Raw genomic sequence first — 23,666 nt, forward strand, 5'->3', positions numbered from 1 at the left:
TTTATGATTTTATGATACTATATTATATTCAAGAATGCCATACTGAACTATACTAAAGAATACAGAAAGGATACTTACTGAATGCTAAAAAGATAATAATGAAAACTCGTGACTCTCTTCAGAGTCTGACACAGCTTGGCACTGATTGGCCATTGAGTCAAAACAATTCGCATGAAACCAATGAAACAATCTCCAAACACATTCCACATGAGCAAAACAGAGGAGAAGCAAATGAGATAATTATTGTTTTCATTTTTCTCTGAGGCTTCTCAGCTTCCCAGGAGAAAATCCGGGGTGAAGGAATGATGTTCAGAGAATGTGAATGCCATATTCTCCCTTGCTTTCTAAAGCTGCTCTTTGTAATGCTGGCCCCAGGGGTTGTTTGTATCATAAAAAGGCTGCCAGGTGTGGATGGGATGTGGGAGAAGCTTTGGGAAGCCCTTAGAAAAGGCCCCACTTGGAAAATACAGACTAGGGGCTCAGTTCTGCACTGGGTTTTAGAAATCAGGGATGGAGTTTGTGGTGTCAATACCAACATCAACTACTTTATGATTTTTATGGAGAAAAATGTTTTCTCAGCCAAGCCCAAACAAGAGGAAAACCACATTCACAAGCTTTTAAGGCTTCCTGCATTCAGCAAAGAAGTGAGAGAGAGGAAAGGTCTCTGCAGGATGCTCAGCAGTCACAGCCAAAAAGCTCCTGAGGGAGGATCCCTGGGCATGTCATTTTCCAGAGTAATTAAGCAATTTCCACCCAGGATGTTGCAAATCCCCAGTTTATTATTTTGCTTCTGGGTCAGAAAAAGCATTGATTATTGTTGAAGAATAACTTCAGAGTGGAAATGTGCTTTGGAGACATAGATGATGATGAATATCTGTATTTTGTATTACCTTCACCGTTTTCCCTTGTGTTATAAATGTCAGCTAAAGAGGAAAAAAATAATAAATCAGAACATGTTAAAGTTTAACAAAAATGCCAGGGTGAAGGCATTTCCCCAAAGAAATTTTCGAAGAGCAATAGCTACTCAAACTCTCCCCTTATCTCCTGTGGTAGATTTTTCTCTAACACTCCAAGCTCTTTGAGATAAGCTTAAAAAAATAACATTATCAAAACTCAGGGGAAAACAAAACCAAGGAAAAATGCCAATGCTTCTGAACTGAGTAACTGAGAGCAATTTTCTCTATGTACAGTTACTGAGATGAACCCCAATGTCGTGGTAATCTCTGTGCTGGCCATCCTCAGCATCCTCCTGATTGGGCTGCTGCTGGTCACTCTTGTTGTCCTCAGGAGAAAACACCTACAAATGGCAAGGTAAGTGCAGATTTATGCTAATTACAAAAAAAAAAAAAAAAAGGCAAAAACCACCAAAAAAAACCAACCCAAAAAAACCCAACAAAACAAAAGCACCCAAAAAACGCCAAAACCCCCCATTCAGACACTGACAAACATTGTGACAATAGTTTCAGCTGAGAATGCTTTTGTGTGGGTGCTACTTGAGGTGCTTGTTGTGTTATTTTTAGCAGGGTGTCTCCAAGAGTTGTTTTGCTGCTGTTGACCACATCCTCTCCTTGTATCTATTTTCACTCCTGACCTGACTGACAAGCCTCAAGCTTTGTCTTATTTTGAGGTTTGCAGGATCAAGTCCATAAGTGCAATCCCATATTACAAAAGGGTGTATCAGGGACATTAATGATAATTAGGTTCTGAGGCAAATGGGCATGAGCTGGAAATCAAGGTTCTTTGCAAGTCTTTGATATGGTTTGGAACAGGAGATTTTTTCCATACCAAAAAATAACATTTTCTAGAAGGTCTCTCTCTCGCCATTTGCCAGTCTGCACCAATCATTTGTGCCTGAATATTGGAATTCAATTTCCTTTTCTAGGAGATCTTACCTGCAACAGTTCACTTTAATGTGAGTTGTTGTGGCCTGTGTGAGCTGTGGAAGTTTCTCCAAACCCTATATATTCTGTGTGTATATGTATATAAAATTGCTTTACCTACTAGTTTTGAAGGTATCACAGAGTCTTTGTCTTTTTATAATCTATATAATATATTTTATATTCATTTATGGTACTGTGTAAAGAAAGGAAATTATTTAATGTAAAAAATCTTATGTAAAAAATCTTGTGCTTAACAAGATGCTGGATTTTGTGTGTTGTGTCTAGTCTATATATTCCATGCAATAGATGACCACATCACACATATGTTTCAAGTTATCTTTTTAAGAAAACATAATGTAGTTTGTTCTTTTTGCATGCAATTGGCTCTGAAATTCCCAGCTAAATTAATTCTTTTCTATTTAATTACTGAGCAGCCAGCCCAAAGCTTTTTCCTCTTCATCACTGCTTCTAGCCACAGAACATAAACACCCCAGAAGGAAATTTTAAAAATAAATCCAGAAAGAAGCTGGAAGCAATTGTTTGCTTAAATCAAGAAAATAGTCAAGTTAGTTTATAATTCATAGCTGAAAATAATAGACTTGTGATAAGGACACTACTAGAATGTTATTCAGAATTTTTTTTTTTTCCTTACAGTTATTTTCATGATTCAAAATTACCTATAATTATCATGTAAAAGGGATATAATTAAAGAACTTCTCCTTGGAGTGGGAACAATGAATATTTAGTATAGAAAGGTAAATATTGAACCTGTGCGCTGAGGCCATTGTCATGCTATGGAAAGCACAAATCTGGACAGAAGATAAGGTCTGTTTGAGAATTTCATTCTTTTGAAGCATTTTGAGGCAATTTGATCTCAGATAGTGTTGAACATTTATTGGTTTTAGACAACCACATTAAAGGATTCTAGTTATGTTCATTTAACATTATCTGAGACCAAGTCACAGATGAGTGTTTAGCATTTCCCTGCAACTCCAAAGGTGAAATTTTTGTTAAACCAAGCTCTTTGCAAGTGTTGTGAATCCAAAAATAATAACTTTTTACCTAATGGTCTTCCTGGAACAGGGAGTGTGGGGCTGGGACCTTTGTGAATTTTGCATCTTTGGAGAGAGATGGAAAGCTCCCCTATAACTGGTGAGTCCTTGAAGCAAAGCTTATGTTTTCTTCCCCATCTCTGCTTTTTGGCAAATGTTATCTGTAATCTTAGTGCTTATTTTTTATGTCATTGCTGTCCCTCTTTAGGATAAAACTACTAGGCTTGTTAATTTTATATTTTATCCCTTGAATGTATTTTATTTCTTGAATGATCACTGAAGACATGCATTCTGTCACCTGCTATTTTTAGTAGGCAATGATGTATTTGCATGTCAGCCAAATTTCATGGATGTGTTTGGGGAGGATTTTTTTTCCCTTTCTCTTACAGACGTATTTCCTAAAATAACACAACTGTAGAAACTTGATCTATAAATTCATTAGCACTTCCATGTATTTGCATCCAGGAGTAAGCTTTTTTGTAGATAACTAATTACCAACTGTCCTCATACAGTGGTTTAATAAATATTTCCTTATGTTACAAGACAAGGGCAAGCCAGCTCAAATATATAGTGTAGCCTGATGTTCAGTGCTGTTGAAAAAAATAACAAAAAACTCCCTAAATATATCTTGCTAGTCTAGAAAATCACTTGCAAGAATTGCAGGCACTGATATGGACTGTAAATCATCTCTGGCATCATCAGCTGAAGAGGAGTATTTGAACAAAGAAAATCTGTGGGATTAGCTTTTATAGAAGTAAAAGGCTCTGAGAGCCACCTGAGTGGCAGTGTGAATCTGTCACCCCTATTTTCATCATCATCCCTATTATGATAATCAAATAAATGGTAATGACAGAGCCAAGGTTTACTGTACTGTTGTTAGCAATCTCTGCAAAAACCTCTTCTCTTTCAAGGCAAGTCCAAGCACAGACACTAAAAGGATGACATCAGCCCCATTCCAGTAGGCCAGGAGAAAAAAAAAACTAAAAAAAATGCCTTTACACCCATGGTCAGCTCTGCTGACAGCTGAGAAGTTGGAAAGAAAAGTTGGTGCACAGGGAATTTCTTTCCATGACCTCACAGGACACAGCCTGCCAGCCAGGCTGGGATTAACTGGATTCACACTGCACCACCACAAGCCTTTTGCTAATAAGCTGCAAACTGAACTAACAAGCCCAGCAAATCTTGTCAATATCTCACTGTGCTGCTAATTAACTGGATATTAAACAAGCTTCACTTGCTTGGTTTAGCTTTAAAAGCAGCCAGCTGTGTGCAGTACAAATGAAACCATCCCTCTGCTTCTCTTGCTTGGGCTGTATTAATGGCAAAAAAAGTCAGAAGATCAAACACTCATGTTAATTAAATAGCCAAGCTTGAATGAAATTATTGAACTAGCAACAGATGTTATTAAAACCATAAAAGGCTCTTTTTTCTTTTTTCCTTTTTAATGGGAAGGGAATTAATAGGTTTGGATGTGAAAGTGAAGGTTCTTTCTTGATTTAGCATATATATGTATGTCAGTGTGTATATGCATATATGTATACATACATAAATTAAGTTATGAAAATATAAACTGAGGAAAGCATTCCTGCTTAATATCTCCACAAACTTTGGTACCTGAAGGCAGTGTGTCCTTATCTAATGGTCCTTATTTCTCTGAGAGTTGCTTTGTGTGCCTCTGTTGTCTAATGTCAAGAGCAGATTCACAATCCATGAAGGCAGACAAGTGGGAAGTTCAGCCCCAAAAACAGAGAGAAGGATTGGCTCATTCCAGGGATCCAGTCAGGGAGCCACGGGCATATCCACTAATTCCCAAGGGAAGCTCAGCTGACTTTTCAGGGTTTGAGCAATCTCTGCATCTCCTCCTTTTAATTAAGTTGTTCTGTAAGCCTGAGCAGGATGTGAAGGACTACACGATTGCAGAAGAAAACAGTATTGTATTTATTAGGCAATTACACATTTTTCATATGTTATATAAAATAAATTGCTTTAGCTGTCAGAGCTCCTATTCTGTGAATATAAATCAGTTTGCAAGCATGTTAGCCAGTGATTTGATAAAGTGTGGAAAATTATTGTGAGGATTGGCAATGAAATAAGCCCAGGCTTGAATAATTCCTTCTGCCTCTGCAGGCAAGAGGAAGTAAAAGCCTCACGTGGAGCTTCTCAAAGGAAGGAGAAGTATTCCAGCAACATCATCACTTCTCTCTCCAGAGCCTAATGGAAACCTCTGTGGCACCAGAGATCTGTGCCAAATTTTATCCTCAGTCCAGCCCCATAGAAATTCAAACAACAAATGAGCCTTAAGGGTCTGATATTGAATTCAGAGTGACCCCAACACAGTGAATGGTTGGCATCTGACTCCATTGACTCAGAATTCTGAACAAATGCTTTATTAAAATTATATTACATTATACTATACTATACTAAATTACATACTAAAGAAAACTCTTGACTGTCTCCTGACAGGACACAGTTTTGAGTGATTGGTTAATTCATATAAAAAACCATCACCTGAGTCCAGTTATCAAATCCCTTTAAGTACACAATCTTCCTAACACATTCCACATGTGCAAAAACAACAGGAGCAGCAAGTAGAGATAAGGATTGTTTTTTCTTCTTCTCTCTGTGCTTCTCCAGGAAAAACCTGTGAGAGAGAATTATCTCTCTCTCTGTTCAGAGGATGTGAATGCCACAGTCTGATTCTGCATTATTGTGGTGTATGATTGACCCTCTTGCCTCTGGCTGAGCCTCACAAATCCTACAAAGCCTGGGGCAGCTGCCCTGCAGAAACTGCACTGCCCATTTCCTCTGCAGCAGAAAAACTCATTAAAGCATAACTTGGAGTTTTCACTGCATGGGCAGAAGATTTCCTCACTGGCTGGAAGATTGAGATTAGAGATGATTCAATTTGATTTGATTTATTTATCAGGGAAAACACAGTATCTACCAACTTCATAAGAGCCAAGGGTACTGAACAAGGAAATTTAACTTTGTGTTTCCTCTTTAGAACAGCTGCAGAAGGGTGGTATCACTGTTAAGGCAGCAGATTTTCTTATGGGGGAAAAAAACACCATGAGGGTCTATTTGAGTAAAAAAACAAACATACATTTTACTGGAGCCAAGTTTGTTTAAGTTCCATGAGTTTTTCATATTTGCAAAATACTTGAAGCCTATTTCACCAATAGATAGAACAGGATTGAGTGGGTTTCCTGAATTAATGCACGCAGAACCAGCTTACAAGTACAGGAGTTTAGAATGATTTTGTACTCACATTTCCTTTAGCCATAGTAAAATCTGCTGTAGATGGTTATTCATAGAAAGCAGAATTAGAAGAACTGTTCAAGCAATGTTTAGATGAAAACCTAGGAAAGAATTTAAAGCATTATGCAAAGTATTATAGGGATGCCTTGAGAAATCTGACTCAATAGAGGGTATTAAGAGATGTTGGAAGCATCTGAATTTATCTCTGATATAGATCATCTGATATCCACAGGATCACTTGCAGGAACAAACATAGGAGATTATGTATGTGATAAAAACAAACCATGTCAGTACTGAATATCTCAAAACATTGAAAGTAGGCTTAATACCACCAATGCAATGGCTGGAAATCTTCAATGATGTTTTCCTACCCACTTTATTCTCTGAAAATTAGGAATAACAGGCCTTAATCAATATGATAAGACATAATTATTTTAACCACATAGAATTTTGTGTTGGATAGCTGAAAGTCCTATAGGTTGAGGAGGAAAAAAATCTAGGGATGCTAATAATATTGTTAGGAAGTAAGTAAGAAGTGGAATTTATCAGGTTTAGCTGATTTTTAAAATAGAATTTGCTGATCTCCTGATTTCTGTTTGTCTTACTAACTCTCCTCACTTTTTCATCTTTATGTATGTTATTTATTAATGCTCACAGGCGTAGAAGTGTATTTGCTTTCCTAACTCTGCTACCCTCATGCCTTTGGACTGATTATCTTTTGGCATTTTATGTTAATCCTTGGTAAGTGATTTACTTGTTTTTCCATATGCAATGTGTAAGCAATGTGAATTTCTATGACATGAAAAATGTGTGGTACCTTTGTTCTCAAACGGGTCAAAACTTTTGGAGATAAAATTTTGCACTGGAACATGGACTGGCGAGGATGTGGGTATCAAAGTATTTGCTACCCTGCTTCATCTGGTTTGTCTGCTTATTCTCCAACCCATTTTGGTATTAAACAGCTAATCTTACAGTGGTCACCATATCCATCTCATTGCTGTCTTTGCAATTTTTGCTGCTTCATGAAAAGTCCTGGCTTCTTCTGTCCTGGTTATTTTCATGTTCATTGCCTGGCACTGACTTCTGCTGCTGCTGTTCTATTACTAAAACTGCTTGATTGTACCCCACCTGTTTGGTGTGTGATGTCAAATACATTTGTTTTTCAAAGGTGCTCTTATGCCCTCCTGATGTCAGTAAAAGTTTTGCTTTTGAAATAAAACCAGTTCATTGAGAATGGATAAAACTAGGAGTCCCAAAGAGTAAAAATAGAGTCACTGTGTGCACATATTGTGTATGTGGGTATATTTAATACTGTGGGTATATTTATTACTGTCCATAAATAATTTATAAGGATTTAGTAAACACCTGATTGTTTTCTTCAAAAACTGAACAAAGCCACTCCTCTTAGAACCAGAATTGTTTTACAAGCCATTTAACAAATAATTATAATTAACTATGACCCAAAATTGCCTAATTAATATAAAGTTAAGAAACTTAAGTTCCTGATGCTCTTGGATCCAAGTTTTAGGGTTTTACAAAAAAGGTGGTCCTGAGGTTAAGATTTTATTTCCCAAACATTTTCCCTGCTCTTACCATGAGGCACCAAAGTCCTGGTAGGCAGCCATCAGCATCTTCAGCACAGGGATTTTTGAGACTGATTTTCCATGAGTTACAGTGAGTCTGTAGAAAAACCCATCCACATTTTCAGTGGGCCTTGAAATGTGAGTTAAAGCAACACAGAATCTGAAAATGATAAGAGCTAAAACCTCAGGCGTCAGGTGGTTATTTTGGAAGTCACACTCAGCTCTCTCAGCTGGTCAAAAAGCCCAGAGTGGACACTGTGAATGGCACTGCTGCAAAAATGCTGTTATCTTTTGTCCCTCTGCCTTTTTTCTTTTATTATTCATTCGTTCACCTCTCCAGATGCCTATCTTTCTTCAGAGGTTTCCCCTTCAATCAATCTACCTATTTCAGTCTGCATGATTAAGTTTACAGGAGCTGAAGTGGAATGATATGAGATTAATCCCTCTCTTTGTATTTTAATATGTAGACTAAATGGAATAACAGATGAAACAGCAGCTCATGTTTCAAATGTTTTTGTTTTGCACGTAAGCTGGCTTAAAACATTTATGAATGTTCAGGAAACAATTGCCATGCTAAGAAACAAAGGCCTCTTGAGACTATCAAAGCACACAAAATTCTTGCTGGGAAATGTTTGTCAATCATTTGTTTTATTGCCTCTTGAAGTGTTCCTTGGAGAAGCGTTCTTAGAGGCATTCCCATCATAAAGAGCTATTAAGAGCTAAGACATTTAGCTATTTTTTTTCCTTTTCAAATTAATTCTTATGTGCCTGACATTAAAAGGTTTATTTACCACAGTCACAGGGGATAGAGGTGTGTTGAATAATTTAGTGGAATTAACGTTAAGATTTCACTGGGAAAAAATCTTCGAAAATGGAAAATAAATACTACTAGTTTAGGTGTTCAGTATATATGAATGTACAGATAATGTGATAGGCTGAAGAGGTTTATGATATTTAATCTCCACATTAATATAAAGCTGGTATTGCCATAGCTCTTGTTAATTCTGCAGGCAAAGATCCTCATCTAAATGGAAATATACTTTCACAAAAATAACAAAATTACTGCAGGTTGTGGCTGCTTCAGAAACTCAATATTTTGTAAAATTAAATTTTGGAAAGTAAACCCTTTATTTGTTTTTAGTGTAGCTTCTAAACAAGGTAGAAAAATAAAAATACCCTGTTTTTTATTATTTATTTCTGTATAATTTCATTATTTAGAATTTAAAAGTCTTGTCCTTTAATTCACTAATTAAAGTGAACCAAGTGATCCAGACATAATTTTCATATCACCATGAAATTTAAAATAGCATCATTATAATGTGAAAAAAGAACAGATCTTGTTTAATGCCCAGGAATTAAAAACTGGCACTACTAAAATTCCTTCTGAGTGAGCAATAATCTATTTGAGCTCTGTGGCTGATTGAACAGAAATCAATGTTTTTAGACCTCTAGCAGTAATTCCAGGGTGTTTGTTTTGTCTATTTTTTTTTCTTTTTTTTCCTTTTTTTTTTTTTTTTTTTTTTTTGTTGCTTAACTTCTTTTTGGCAACAACAAAATGAACACAAAAATCCACCCCGTGGTCGCTGGTGTAGTGCAGTTCTTAAATCCAATCCTTTGGGTTTTGCTGCTTAACACACTCAAAAACCTGCTTACAACTGTGGCTAGTGAATTACACCAGCCATAAATCATTGTTTAACATGACTGGCACAATTATCTCCAGCTGTTTAAAGTCAATTAAATTATCTAAGGTTTAAGCTGGAGTCCCGCTGAGGTCAGTAGGATATTTGCCATTGGCTTCATTTATCATCATAAGCAGGTTAGGAGACGGGCTCTTTCTTTTTTCCTTCACCTTCCCCTGAATTTTCCAGTGGTTTTCTTGTCCCTTTACCCAGCAGATGCTTCTCATTCCCAGGTGCTCTCCAGGGTTGACATCCAGTTTTCCAGGCTCAGGCCCTGGGGACTCAGCCCCAGCCCACCCAGAGCCAATGGGTCAGGATTTATGGGGAACCCATGGATTTTTCTGGGCATAGATTTTCCTTTCCAATGGCAAATCCCATTCCCAGAGCCACAGAATGGGATGTGCATCCCACTGGACTCAACAGAAATCTTGCTATCGGCTTAAAAATGTTATAAGTTATTGTCACCAATCTCCTTCTGAGTATGATGAAAAAATACACATTCTTAAATCAGTGCTGTCTTTGAATAAAGGTTGTACAGCTGTTTAATGAACTTTTAATTCATAAGTATGAATTTTAAAACTTCTTTTTTTTTTTTTTCAGGAGTAAAAATGGATTAAAGAAGAGAAAGCTGACCAAGTATGTAACAACTTTGATATTTAAAGGAATAAGTCTTAGACTAAATAGGCATCATGGCATAGTGGTATTTCACTTACAAATACAGAAAACTTCTTGATAGACATATCCCAAGAGAGATACCTGAAAGCAGAAAACAAACACAAATTGGACAAAAACGATTCTGCTCAACAGATTGCAGTAAAACATACAAAATCAGTCAGCAGGGAAAAGATCAATTATCCAACTTAGTGATTTCAGCAGAGCTTATCTTTAGCTAAAAACTGCAAATGATGAAAAATCTGGGATGCATTTGTTTGCAGTGACATTTCCCTGTTGACATGGGGCTCTCATTACAGTTTTTGCTAGAACATCAGATCATTAATGCTAGCGGGTAAACAGGAGTAATTAAGTGGTGACAAGACAGGTTCCTATGGGCATATTGCCTCCAAGTAAATGAGAAGATTACTGTGTACATGCTCCAGTAGCTTGTAAATTAGAGTATGATAATTAGGAGAGGGGAGCTGTTTACCTGTGTTTCGTTACTCACAGCATCAGCCTAATTATTTCTGTGTTGTGTTCAGGGGCTGTGCCTGACTAACAGATAGATCTCACCTGGCAAAAAAAATGTGTGGAAAGAGGGGAGTCATTAAATCAAGGCTAATTCCTACCTACTGAAGCTCTCCATGGTTTTGTATGCTTATAGACCACCTTTTTTTAGACACTGTCTCTCTATAATTACAAATGTGTGTAGTTGTCAAAGCCAGCAGAGAAAGCAGTCAGGGCAGTATCCAAAATGTAATACACTCACAATTTTGTGGCCCTGAACCAGAAAGTTTGTCCTTATTTCTCTCTAGCATTAACAGCTGCAAATAGATATTTATGACTTGAAAGTATTCTGGGGGAAAGAAATGAAAGGTGCTACAAAAATCAGATTTTTTAACCTAATTTCTCTGTATTTTTCTTTTGAAGCCCAGTCCAGCTGGACGATTTTGATGGATACATCAAGGATATGGCCAAAGACTCAGATTATAAATTTTCTCTGCAATTCGAGGTAAAACTCTGAGGATTCTTGCCCAGATCAGCTTTTTCAAGATGTTTAGCATGACGTGCTTCTGTGTTGGTTGATCTGAGCTGTTGCTGGGTGGGCCAGCTTCACTTCCTCCTAATTCTGCAGAATTTAGAAGTGGAGCTTGGTGTTGTTAAATCCTGCATTTATTGAGCTGATTGGAGTGGCTTCTCACATTCAATCTGAGTTAACTGTCAGAAAAAACACACTTGCTTTAAGTTTAGGTCATGCTGGCAACCTGAATTGAATTTGGGATTTAATGGCTTTATTTTATATATTTAATGTCCTTAATTTGAGAGGAAGCACTGAAATCAGGAAGTAGCATCAGAAATCTCTATAAGAGCAAGGACATTTCTCTCAGGCAAGTTCAGGTGCACTGTCTTAAAGTCAGTTTAGTAGTATAAAACTAATAATAATAATAATAATAATATAAAAATAATAATAATAATCCCCATCCCTATCCTGGGGCTGCTTCCCAAAGATTTAAGATGGAAAATCTTCCCAAAGATTTTAAGTGGGGAGCACTCGGTGTTTCCATGATCCCTTCCTGATGCACCATATATTACATGTGACTACTGAAGATGATGACTAAAAAGATCTTCCAAGCATTTTCCCCAGGACTAAAACCCACTTGAGGATTTCAAGAATCCTCTCTAAGGGGGGCAGATGACCACCACAGAAATAACTTAGCCAGCCCCTGGTTTGACAGGATTTTTGGTTTGACAGTGAGTGTGGGTAGGGAGGAGCAATGCTGAGTCCCAGCTCTGGGATGGCATCAATGTGTTGGCAACATCAGGAGGAGAAACCCCAGCTCTGCTCTCCAGCTGCTTGGAGCCCAACTCATCAAAAACAGACAATATGTCATCCTGCTGTCAATTTATAAAGTGATTTATGAGCGTTTTCTGTCTGCTACCTGCCACAAGTGATCACAAGGGTGATCCCTGAGTGTTTTTGAGGCTGACCTTGGCATTTTCCTTTCTGTCATCTCAGGAGCTAAAGCTGATTGGGCTGGACATCCCCCACTTTGCTGCTGATCTCCCCATGAATCGCTGCAAGAATCGCTACACAAATATCCTGCCCTGTGAGTGCAACACACTAAATCCTGCTGAAATCCCCAGAGAGGGAAAGAAGAGCTCCAGTAAGAAAATTGGAGAATCAGGAGATTTTTGTAAGGCTGGTAAAAGCCTGTTACAATCCTGCTCTTGCAGAGAACCAGGCAAGGGATGTTTTTATTTTAGATGTAGCTTCCTGAAAATATTTATCATGGCAAAAGCTTGGAGGTGAGAAACACAAGGTTTTTTATGCTGCTGAGTAGTGTTACTGTATTTCTCTTATGATTTTAATGAAGCCTAAGGGAGCCCAAAGGACAGCACTTGGAGGGGGTGTTTGCAGAACACTAATGATGGTGTGTCCATGTTTGCTGAAGCAAACACAGCTCTCTTAGTCAACACAAGAATTTTCTATTTTTTAACAGATTATTTTTGGCCATTCCTATAGGGCTAATTTAAATTTTGCCTAGTTGGAGGGTGAGAGCCATATTTGAGAGGTGATTTTTTTCCTAATTTCTGTTTCCTTTTCCAGATGATTTCAGTCGTGTCCGCTTAGTCTCAATGAATGAAGAGGAGGGCTCTGACTACATCAATGCCAACTACATCCCTGTGAGTACAGAGCTCAGTGTCCTGCACACCAGGCAGAGCTGGGCCCTTGAAAACAGCACAGCATTTCCTGGAAACTCTGTCGTGTTCTCAGCATCTCCTTCAGCTTCCAAATATTTTGCCTACAGAGAACAACCACCAAAAAAAAAAAAAAAAAGAAAAAGGGATGGAGGGAGAAGGTTTTTGGCAAATTTTGTTGCAGTAGTTGTGAATCTGTGTGAGACTTTGATTGAGCTGGTATAGAAATAAGCAGGAAATGTTAAAGTGATTCATTGGCCTTTTAAGATAACGAGGCGAAACATAAATGTTCAAATGAGGAATTTTTCTAGATTTCTACTGCACATGGAAGAAAAGAGCTAAGGCAGACACTCCAAATGCACAAAATGCACACAGCCCAGATGGTGTGTGGAGACAACTTCTGCTTTCTGCCTCCTCCCTGGTGCTTCCCCTGCTCCTCCTCCACCTGGCAGGGAGCAGACACTTACCAGGGGTAGCACCCACGGTTCCAGGATAATTACACAGTGTACACAGAGCTGTAGGCAAATATTTTGACACTGGGGGTTGGCTGAAAGCTCATCAGCTCTCTCCACTCTCCCCTGCAGTCACTCAGGCTCATCCCTGCAATGCCACAAGGTTTGTCCCTCTGGTACCTCTGTGCTGTGGCTCAGTGAGGGCTGGAGAGCAGGAATTCCCTGGGCTGCTCTTCATGGTCACTGCAGCCCTTTAGGAAGAGACCTTTCACAGAGAAATGATCATTTTCTATCTGGCTGTAGATAGGGCTGACCCTGGCTGTGCTGGAGAGAGCTGAGCCAGCGTTATGGAGAAAGGAGGAGCCCTTGGATGAGTCACTGGAGCCACTTCTCTGTCACTCTGGCATTGCCCAAGTGTGCAGTGTTGAGCCAAGTGTCTGAGCTTGGCTTCTCTGTGTCCAGGGCATGAAGCTGAGCACTCACACTGCAAAAAAACAGGAAAGGAAAACCTTCCAGGATGCACAGCACGGGAAATTTCTGTCGCAGACAAATTTTATGAAAAATCCTTTCCTTAGGATTTTTCCTCCTGAGAAGCTGAGAGGCCTCAGGAACAAAATGTAAACAATGATTATCTGCTGCTGTGGAATGCAACAGGTGCATCTGTGATTGGTCTCATGTGGTTGTTTCTCATTAATGGCCAATCACAGCCCAGCTGGCTTGGACAGAGAGCCAAGCCACAAACCTTTGTTATCATTCTTTGCTATTCTATTCTTAGCCAGCCTTCTGATGAAGTCCTTTCTTCTATTTTTTTAGTATAGCTTTAATGTAATATATATCATAAAATAATAGATCAAGACTTCTGAAACATGGAGACAGGTCCTCATCTCTTCCCTCATCCAAGAACCCCTGTGAACACGGTCACAAACTTCTGTCACAGGGGATTGGGGATAACAGGATCTTAAACAGCAGCCCCTCTCAGATGTTCAGTTCTGCTTTGCATCTCCTTAGTTCTGCTTCTAGCACAGTGCTGACCATGGAAACTGGGATAAACACGTGATGGTAATGCTGTTCTTTTCCTGATAATCAGTGCTCCACTGCCTCCAAACCCAGAAACCAGGGGTGATCTATCCCTGTGCTAACAGGGATTTGTCACTTGGGTCAGACACAGCCCATGGAGACCAGACAGCAAATTCTGAGTAGTGCAAAAAAACTGGGATTGAGCTCGTTTGCAGAGATGTCTGGAGGAAGCCATTTGTGGGAAATGCTCCCAAATCACAAATAATTTTATGATCCACATACAGTGGTGGCACAGAAAATGCCCAATTTGCCTGGGATCATGCTGTGTGTTGGATATATTTTTTGCTCTTGCTCGGAATATAAAATTACTTTCCAAATGCAGTTTTGATGATACAATCTCAGCAAATATGGTTATAGCAGATGCCAAAAGGGTCATTCTGTGGTCTTTTATTATGGTCCTAATAACAGTCTTTTGGTTTTGGAGAGGAGAAAGGAATCTTTCCAACTAAAATCATGTTGATAGATATGGGAAAGGGAATACATGCAAATGAAACAGCATCTGTTAAGTGCATTGACTCATCATCTTCTCTATTATTTTGAATCAAAAATCTAATTAATATTCTATTAATTTAAGGCCTCATTATATAAACGCATGAGTATAATCCTGTTCCATTGACACCAGTGACTGAAAATCACCACAGGCACTGCTTGGGATGAGCAGACTGGGCATCTGTAACTGGTTTTGTGCCTATAACTAAACAAACCCTAAAATTACATAATCTGGAATGAGCTGTAACTTTCTCTTAGGGCTTTTATTACTTGCTTTTTTAATGTGGCCTTTTTTCTCTCTGGGCAAATGATTCATGTGGTAACAGCCTTAACTTCTGCATTTTAGATTGTTTATACTTTGGGAACATCAAAATCTAGCAAAAGTTGTCATCACAAAATAAATACAAAAAAAAAATTTCTTCATATTAAAAATCACTTTTAGAAGTACAAATTTTACTTGGGCAAGCTAAAAAAAATGTGAAAAAACCATGTTCTGAAGCAGTAGCCATGTTGGTAAGCAGGACCCATCTCTTTGTCTTTTAGGGTTATAATTCACCCCAGGAATACATTGCAACCCAAGGACCACTGCCAGAAACTAGGAATGATTTTTGGAAGATGGTTCTCCAGCAAAAATCACAAATTATCGTTATGCTTACTCAGTGCAATGAGAAAAGACGGGTATGTAACAAAGTCTTGTGTGTGGTGTAAATGAAACCGCTCTGAAAAAGAGCTTTTTTTATGCTGAGTCAATGTCTTTGTATTGTTTCTGATCATGAGGCAGCATCACAACCAGCCATGGAATGGCATCTACCTTCCCACTTCAAGAACCTTCTTCAACATTCCCTGATGTTCCCTGACCTCCTTTGACCTTTCTTGAGCTTCTTTGTCCTTTATCGACCTTCTTGGACCTTCCCTGACTTGCTGCACCTTCATTGACTTTTCCTGACCTTCCCTGACCTTCTTTGTCCCCTTCTTACCTTTTCTGACCTTGTTTGATTTTCTTTGACCTCCTTCAACTTTTCCTGAAGTTCTTCAACATTCTTTGACTTTCTCTGACCTTCTTCAACCTTCCCTGATTTTCCTTGACCTTCTCTTGAACCTTGACCTTCCCTGACCTGCTTTGACCTGCTTTGCAGTTGACTTTTACTTTGATGTTGACTTTATTTAGCTTTCCTCCACCCTCTTTGAACTTCTTTGACGATCCCTGACCTTCTTCAACCTTTTCTGCTCTTTTACCTCCCCTGACCTTATTATGAAGCTTCTCCTCTTACATGAGGAGAGACTGAGAGGGCTGGGACTCTTCATGCTGGAGAAGAGGAGGCTCCAGGGGCTTGTCACTGTGTGCAAACACCTGATGGGAGGGAAAGGAGACGAGGGACTCCTTTAGTGGCGACTTGCCCGGTGACAGGTCAAGAGGTGATGTGCACAAATATAAAAAACCACATTAAATTCCTTCTGAAGGAAGGAAACACTTATTTACTGTGAGGGGGACTGAGCACTGGGACAGGATGCCCAGAGCTTGTAGAGTCTCCATCCTTGGAGATGTTCCAAAGCCACCTGGACATGGTCTAGAGCTGGCTCTAGGTGACACTGCTTGAGAGGGGAGGGGGGATGATCTCCAGGGTCCTCCATCCTCAGGCTTTCTGTGATTCTGCACTTTTAAGTTTAAATAATTATAAAATACAAGTTCTAGCTTTACATTTTCCCTTGATACTGTAATAGAAATATTTGGAATATAGTTTGGGGCTATTTATATAGACATTCTCTTTCCCAGCATTTTGCTCCGTTTAGACCTTTATATCAGGAAGAATAATAAAAAGCACTTTATTTCTATTCTTCACTGCACTGAAGCTGCCCTTCTGAAAACTGATAAATAGCTGATGGCCACAATTAAATGGGAATGGTCAGACTGGAAGTCATTGCAGGATAAATTTCTTCTTATTTCAGCAGCAAGTGAACAGTGACAGGCATTACTAACCCTGAAGTTCTGCCTCCTTTTGCGTGTGCTTCCTTCCATATGTGTATCTTCATATAAATACAAAAATGCCTGGATTTCCCCACGTTTCAGGTGAAGTGTGACCACTACTGGCCTTTCACAGAAGATCCTGTTGCTTATGGGGATATCACAGTGGAGATGCTGAGCGAGGAGGAGCACACGGACTGGGTGTACCGCAGCTTCCGAATCAGCTACGTGAGTGAAAAGGAGTGATTGCAGTCCAGCCTTTCCTTTAACTCTTGTCCATTTCTGGCATTCAGCAGGAAACACCTAAGAGAGATCAATGTATTACCCTCACTTCACACAGACAAATGATGAAATCACAAAACTTTCCCCTACAATCGTTGTCTCTGAATTTCTCAGCAAAACGCAAAGCTGGAACAAAAGCAGCACCAGAGCTCTGGACACTTCTGTGGTACCAATGATTACTGACAACAAATGTGTGAATTCCTTCTTTTCTATATCTCAGGCACCCCTTCTTGCTATAAATTATTCAAAACTTGAAAATACCAATGGAAGAATTGAAAATAATTCTCAAAAGGGCAATTCTGCAATAATCATGCCCACCTATAAAATATTTAAACATAAGTGAGAGTATGTGGTGTCCAGATTAAAGCTCCTTAGACTTTCCTTCCACCTTTGTTTCCTGTATCAGCTCATTGCCAGCACCATCTCATGAAGAAAAGTTTAGGGATATGGAGGGGATGTGGAAAAAGCTGTGCAGTGGCAGCTCACCACTGACCCAGGACCTTATGTGTTGTGTTGAGGATTACTTCAGCTAAAGCCAGTAGAATTTTTAGCATTGTAAATGTGGGTTTTTTTAAAATGAGCTTTTTTTCCTAAATGTTTTCTCTGGTAATAGTTTTTTCTTCCCTTAGGGCTTTTGTTTGTTTGTTTGGGTTTTTTGTTTGCTTGTTTGTTTGGGGTTTTGGGGTGTTTGTGGTTTTTTGGTTTTTTTTTGTTTTTGTTTTTTTGGGAGAGTGTTGGGATTTTTTGGTGGGTTTTATTTGTGGGTTTTTTTTTTGTTTGTTTTGTTTTTTGTTTTTTTTCTTTAAAACTTGAAAGGAAAATCTCTCGAGAGTCCAGGTTTGACTATTTGCCAACAGTGTTGTCCTTTATCTGTGAGATAAAAACAAAAGGAGAAAAGGAGAAGGAATGGAATAAAAAGAGGAAAAAAAGCCCAGAGTTGAAAAATGCAACAGTTCTTGATTTAAAAGCAGAATAAGATGGAACTACCACAGGAACCAAAGGAAAAAGCAAATCCCAAACCCAGAAACAGGAAGTTCATGTTGTTTTGGTAATGATGGCCTGATATCCCCCTCACTTTGCAATTAACTAGCTTGTTCTTTGCTAATTTTTTGGCTGGTTTCAGTCTTTCAGGCTGTATGTGGGCAAAAAACCAAAAGGAAAAATTGACAAAAAAGCCCCTCGGTGTGACTGAGTGTGATGACGTGCTGCTGTTGTGCTTGTCCCACCAGGCTGATGAGGTGCAGGACGTGATGCATTTTAACTTCACTGCCTGGCCAGACCACGGCGTGCCCACCACCAACGCTGCTGAGAGCATCCTGCAGTTTGTGCAGATGGTCAGGCAGAAATCAGCCAAGACTAAAGGCCCCATGGTCATACACTGCAGGTAAATGCTTCAAGGAATAGCACAAGAACAAGGTGTGACATTAAATGAAACAATGAGAAATAGATATTGTGGGGTTCTGCTCACCTGTTGGCGGAAGGTGGTTCTTTCTGCTGTTACGCAGCTCTGCCCTGTGACCTCATGGAGAAATTCATAGAGGATACTGTTCTGTGAGTCTTAGTGCCAAAAAAAGTGCTCAATAAGCCAGGAGAGAGATTTATATATCATATTATGAAGTCAGACCCTGTGTTTACTGCTTAATTGTCCTAGGGAGGAATAGAAGCAAGTATCAGAGAGCTGGGCAACAGCTGTAGTATTTTCTTTTTTTCAGTGAGGATTCTTTTAACAGCAAAGAAGGTATTTTCAGGTAGTACTTTTAGACTATACTGTCTATACATCTATACATATTAGACCACATAGATTAAAAATAAAAATGCTACAAAGTTAGTAGGAGGGGCAGAGAATTAGTTTATTGATCAACTCCTGCAGCAATTGTTCTCAGACTTTCAAGAAGGCGCAGAATTAATTTATCAGTTGATCTGTCCAATTAACACGTCAGAAATTCCATTGTATTCATCTTATTTGAGAAATTAACAAAAGCCAAACTAGAGACCTTTTTTGTGACAGTTATGTTGAACTGTGTTGAGATGAGCTGTTAAACATTATTGCAAACACTTTCAAGGCTTTTCAGAAAAGAATGACAAAACTGAAGAAAGAGCTTTTGCCAAGATACATACTCTTAGTAGTAGGTGAGATGTTGGGATGATGTGTGCAACTCTGTAAAACCTCTGTGAAATCTGACTTAAACACCACATGCAAAATTACAGTGCTAAGATTTACACACATAAGAATCCCTAAATGAAGGCAATGTATGTTTTTTCTAGTTGCTAAGCTTTCCTTTGGGGAAAATGCAGATTTTCAGCTGAGTGGTATCTATTTCTGTCTCATGCTCCTAAGGCAGAAGTCCTGGAGTGCAGACTCTTCTGGTGATGCCTCGGGTTTAGTTTTTATATTTTCAGATTCTGTGCTGCTTTAGTGTGCAGTTCTGAGCTTCATATGAGGGGCTGGTGAGCTCTGTGCACAGAGCAGGGAGGCAAAACAATTCCTGCTCCAGCTGGGCACCAAGGACAAATGACCCAAATCTCAGCCCAGAGCACAAACCCCGTGGGCTGGAGAGAGAAAAACAAGCAGGGTGGGACTGCCTGGGCTAAAGCTGGAATGGGACAATGAACTGCAAGGTGCAAATGGAGCAGAACTGATCAAAGGGAGAGACCTCCTTAGTGGGACCATTTTGGTTCATCTTGGGTGCAGCCCTGGCTGGGCTCTTGTGCTGCCCAAGGTGGATCCATTGACACACCTTTGAATAAATCCCTGCTTTATTCTTTAACTCCATCCAGCCTCTGTTCTAGGTCAGCTTTCCCAAGGCATCACTGGGGGTTTGTCCTTTGAGGATGAACTGCAGTAGTTCAGCGCCTTTGCAAGCCAAGATCTTTGCAGTGTGGAGAGCTGTGGAGCTGAGTCCTGCAGGGTGACCCCCACTTTCTCTGGGCATCCATTGCTCCTGAGCAGGTCTCTGTAGCTCTGGCTCCATCCCCTGGAGTGGCAGGGGTCTCATGAAGTCAGTGAGGGGAGCAGTGACAGCAGGAAGAGCTGGGAGCTGAGGGTGGGTGAGGCTGTGTGTGCATGTTCCGTGTGTGAGTGCATCCACTCCGCCCAACTAAAGGGTTGTGTGCCACTACATCAGATCAACCAGCCTGGCCTCAGCTCAGTTATATCTGATAGCTCCAGCTGCAGCACTCCTGCCCTTTGCAGTGCCCCTGGTTTTGCAGTGTGTGAATGAGCTGCGTGTCTGTGTGTCTTGCAGCGCTGGCGTGGGGCGGACGGGAACGTTCATTGCCCTGGACCGGCTCCTGCAGCACATCCGTGACCATGAGTTTGTGGATATTTTGGGGCTGGTGTCGGACATGAGGTCCTACAGAATGTCCATGGTGCAGACAGAGGTAAGGGCTGTTCACTTCAGCACTGTGACAGTATTGTTGTGCCCATTTCATACCTCTCTGCAGCATGCTCATGACTCTTGTTCGTCCTGAATGTCACGATCTTATTTTCTGAAAAATCCTCTTTGCCCAGGATTCTTCTCCTGGGAAGCTGAGATGCCTCAGAGAAAAACGAAAATAATAATTATCTCATTTGCTTCTCCTGTGTTTTGCTGCTTTGGAATATGGTTTGGACATTGTTTACCAACTGGCCATTGTTTCATTGGTTTCATGTGAATTGTTTTAACAATCACAGGCTGTGTCAGACTCTGGAAGGAGTCACGAGTTTTCATTATCATTCTTGTTAGGCCTTCTGTCTGTATCCTTTCTCTATTCTTTAGTATAGTTTAATATAGATCATAAAATAATAAATTAGCCTTCTGAGAATATGCAGTCAGACTCACTCATTCTCTCCCCTCATCAGGGTTGCCTGCAAATTCAACACCTTGAACACTTGATAAAATCACTATCAATCAATATTATCAAGTTTTCATCTTCATTGTTGTGTTGTCACATTATTAATCTGCTGCATAGGTGGGTTTGATGATTTATCTGCACTCTCACTGTCTGCCAGAGGAAATGAGTTACTCTCACCTTCTGTGAAATGAATATGCAAACAGGGCATTAGAAGAGATTAACGTATGAAACTTTCAAGCCACACTGTAAAGAGCTGGCCTTGCTGAGGGGATTAATGGCTCATGAAATGATATCAGTATCAGGCAGCCTTGTTCAAGTATCATGTTGATATCATCCAGCTCATCACACAATGGGATTTCAAACAAGAAAAACAGACAAAAGGATTGTGAGTCTGCCAGACACCCTCCTTGCCCCTCGCCCTACCCAAATATCTATTGGGTAGTTCTTTTTCTGTTTTTAAGAAAAAAATGTATAGATGATATATACTGGGGTAAAAAAAAAATCACAAACTCATTCTTCAAAGCAGAAGATTTTATGCATCTAAAACCTTCCCAGTTCCCCTGGTAATGAGGGAAATATTTCATATTTCATGCCTGTTGTACTCTTCCTTCATTAGACACACAGTATAAATGAGCAAGCTCCATGCAGCTGGAAGTGCCACCATCACTGTTTTCAGGCTGAATTGTTTATTGCCAAAGTTTGTTGAATTGGGAGCAAAGAAAAAACTTGTATCAGGGAGAGGAAAGGAGGAAGAAAACCTGCAGTGGCAAGAACTAGGATCTAGAAATGAAAAAAAACCCCCTAATTTTCATTCCATTTTAGATCATTCCTATCAAACTGCCACTTTTCATCACAATTCAATGTATTACTCCAAAAGCAGATCCTTTCCACAAGAGGAAAAAATCCTGATGGTTGATTGATTTCAGCTGCAATTGTTACCACTCCAGAGGTGATGTGGGTTTTTGTAGGGCTTTTTTTTTCTTTAAATATTTCCTTTTTTTTTCATGTAGAACCTCATTGCATTGCTGGGACTGATTTTATGGGCATTTACTGAGCTCCTGCTGCTACAGGCAGTGGCCAAGCCTGGCCTCAGAGGTCACCAAGTGACACTGACACTCAGCCACAGAGGCCACCAAACAGTTCTTCCTTACAAAATATGAAACCACTGACAGCTCACCTGAGTTCACATTGTCTGCTATGCTGGAAACTTGGCAGTGTCTCAATGAGCAGTTTAAAAAAACAAATGGCATGGGCCCAAAAAAGGGTTTAGAATGGCGAATATCCTGAATTGAAACCAGGCTCTCCAAATTAACTGCTCTGTGAACAAAATGGGGCTTTTCTTCTTATTGATAAAGAAGTCAAACACTGAGGAACCTGAACCTCATTAAAATATTTCAGGTGCATATGTGGCATGGGTGCAATTTGTTGCACATAAAGCATCCAGATACCTTTCTTGGAATTGATTTATTTTTAGGCAATGTAAAATAGACCGACTTTAACTCAGATCCAACTCTTCTGTCATCATTCAGGTTATTAATAAGTGATTATGGTGTCAGGTGGACTGGATTTTCCTTCTATCTGTAGCCATTGTGGGCTATTATTTTGAGAGCTGACTGTGCATTGTGAGGAGCTGAGCTGGGAGACATGGAGCTGTGCAGGCTGTTACAGTGAACTATCAAACTATTTCACTGGTTGTGTTTTTGTCATGCTTTCTGGGGTACAAAAATGCCCTTTTATTTGATCTTTTCTTCTAGGAGCAGTACATTTTTATCCACCAGTGTGTGCAGCTGATGTGGCAAAAGAAGAAGCAGCAGTTCTGCATCAGTGATGTCATATATGAGAACGTCAGCAAGTCCTAGTTCAGAGTCACAGGTGGTAAGTCAGGCAAGCCTGGCCTTCCTTATTCCTCTTCCCTGTTCACGTGGAGAGTGAGGGGAAAATCCATCTCTCACAGTAAATAACCAGTAAATAACCCAGCCTCTCATAGTAAATAACCCCCCACCCTTTCCATGGCACTGTAAGAATATATGGGCGCACTCATGTGTAAAGAAAAAGAGAATCCAAACTCCTGATGAGCCCTCTCAGCATTCCCTGCCACTTGTCCTGACATGCAAAGATTAAAGGCAGGGAGAACTGAATATCTCCAGTTGTTTTCAAACAGGAATTTTGCCTGGTTACCAAGGCCAGCAGCTGGAGGGTGAGTTGGTACCCAAAAAGCTCTGGCATGAAACAGTGGGAAATGTTTTCCTAAATCTAAAACCACAGAAGCAGCAGGGTCTCAAAGTGCCACCAGCAGCATAAATGAAGGGTTGGTCTCACTTTGCCAGTGACCCCTGTGCCTGAGCAAAACAAGAGGCTGTGACCACGAGGTTTGCAGGTGGGGGCAAGCTGTGTGGATGTGTGTCACTGCTCTTTAAGCTACCCAGCTTTGGTTCATTAGGTGGCAGCAATAACCCAGCCATAACCTTAACACTCCCTTTTGGGTGCAGCAGGAAGTCTCGGGATCTCTGCTGCTCACAGTGACTCTGAGATGTGTCACAAAGTCTCTTTTCCCAGCCCGGCAGTCAAAGGAGGAGTCAGAACTCTTCAGTTCTTGCTCTCAAGTTTGTTTATTGTTCCTTATCTATAAAATTCTTTCTCCTGGCCTGCTGAGGTCAGACAGAGGCACTCTGCCTGCCCCAGGGGCAGTGTTATCTCTTTATACTAAAAACTACATGTGCAATATTTACAACTACTTTCCAATACCTAAGTTAGACAGTGAGC

General features: G+C 39.9%; 1 protein-coding gene across 3 annotated transcripts in view; it reads left to right on the plus strand.

The window, feature by feature from the left end:
- The window catches only part of PTPRO (protein tyrosine phosphatase receptor type O), a 140,646-nt gene that overhangs the window by 115,387 nt on the left and 1,593 nt on the right, over window positions 1-23,666 (plus strand). The window contains exons 15-26 of one of the 3 annotated variants that reach the window (XM_026790369.2): window positions 1,191-1,311; window positions 2,964-3,032; window positions 6,848-6,931; window positions 10,053-10,088; window positions 11,037-11,118; window positions 12,124-12,214; window positions 12,715-12,791; window positions 15,368-15,502; window positions 16,893-17,015; window positions 18,299-18,453; window positions 20,315-20,450; window positions 22,658-22,775. In XM_026790369.2, the coding sequence (XP_026646170.2) occupies window positions 1,191-1,311; window positions 2,964-3,032; window positions 6,848-6,931; window positions 10,053-10,088; window positions 11,037-11,118; window positions 12,124-12,214; window positions 12,715-12,791; window positions 15,368-15,502; window positions 16,893-17,015; window positions 18,299-18,453; window positions 20,315-20,450; window positions 22,658-22,762 (1,214 nt within the window). In that variant the 3' untranslated portion in view covers window positions 22,763-22,775. Of the gene's footprint in view, window positions 1-1,190; window positions 1,312-2,963; window positions 3,033-6,847; window positions 6,932-10,052; window positions 10,089-11,036; window positions 11,119-12,123; window positions 12,215-12,714; window positions 12,792-15,367; window positions 15,503-16,892; window positions 17,016-18,298; window positions 18,454-20,314; window positions 20,451-22,657; window positions 22,779-23,666 lie in introns of all 3 variants that reach the window. The other 2 variants (XM_005481871.4, XM_014275920.3) reach the window with 2 other exon arrangements.

This window comes from Zonotrichia albicollis, chromosome 4, assembly GCF_047830755.1.
Source record: "Zonotrichia albicollis isolate bZonAlb1 chromosome 4, bZonAlb1.hap1, whole genome shotgun sequence".
Taxonomy (NCBI): Eukaryota; Metazoa; Chordata; class Aves; order Passeriformes; family Passerellidae; genus Zonotrichia; species Zonotrichia albicollis.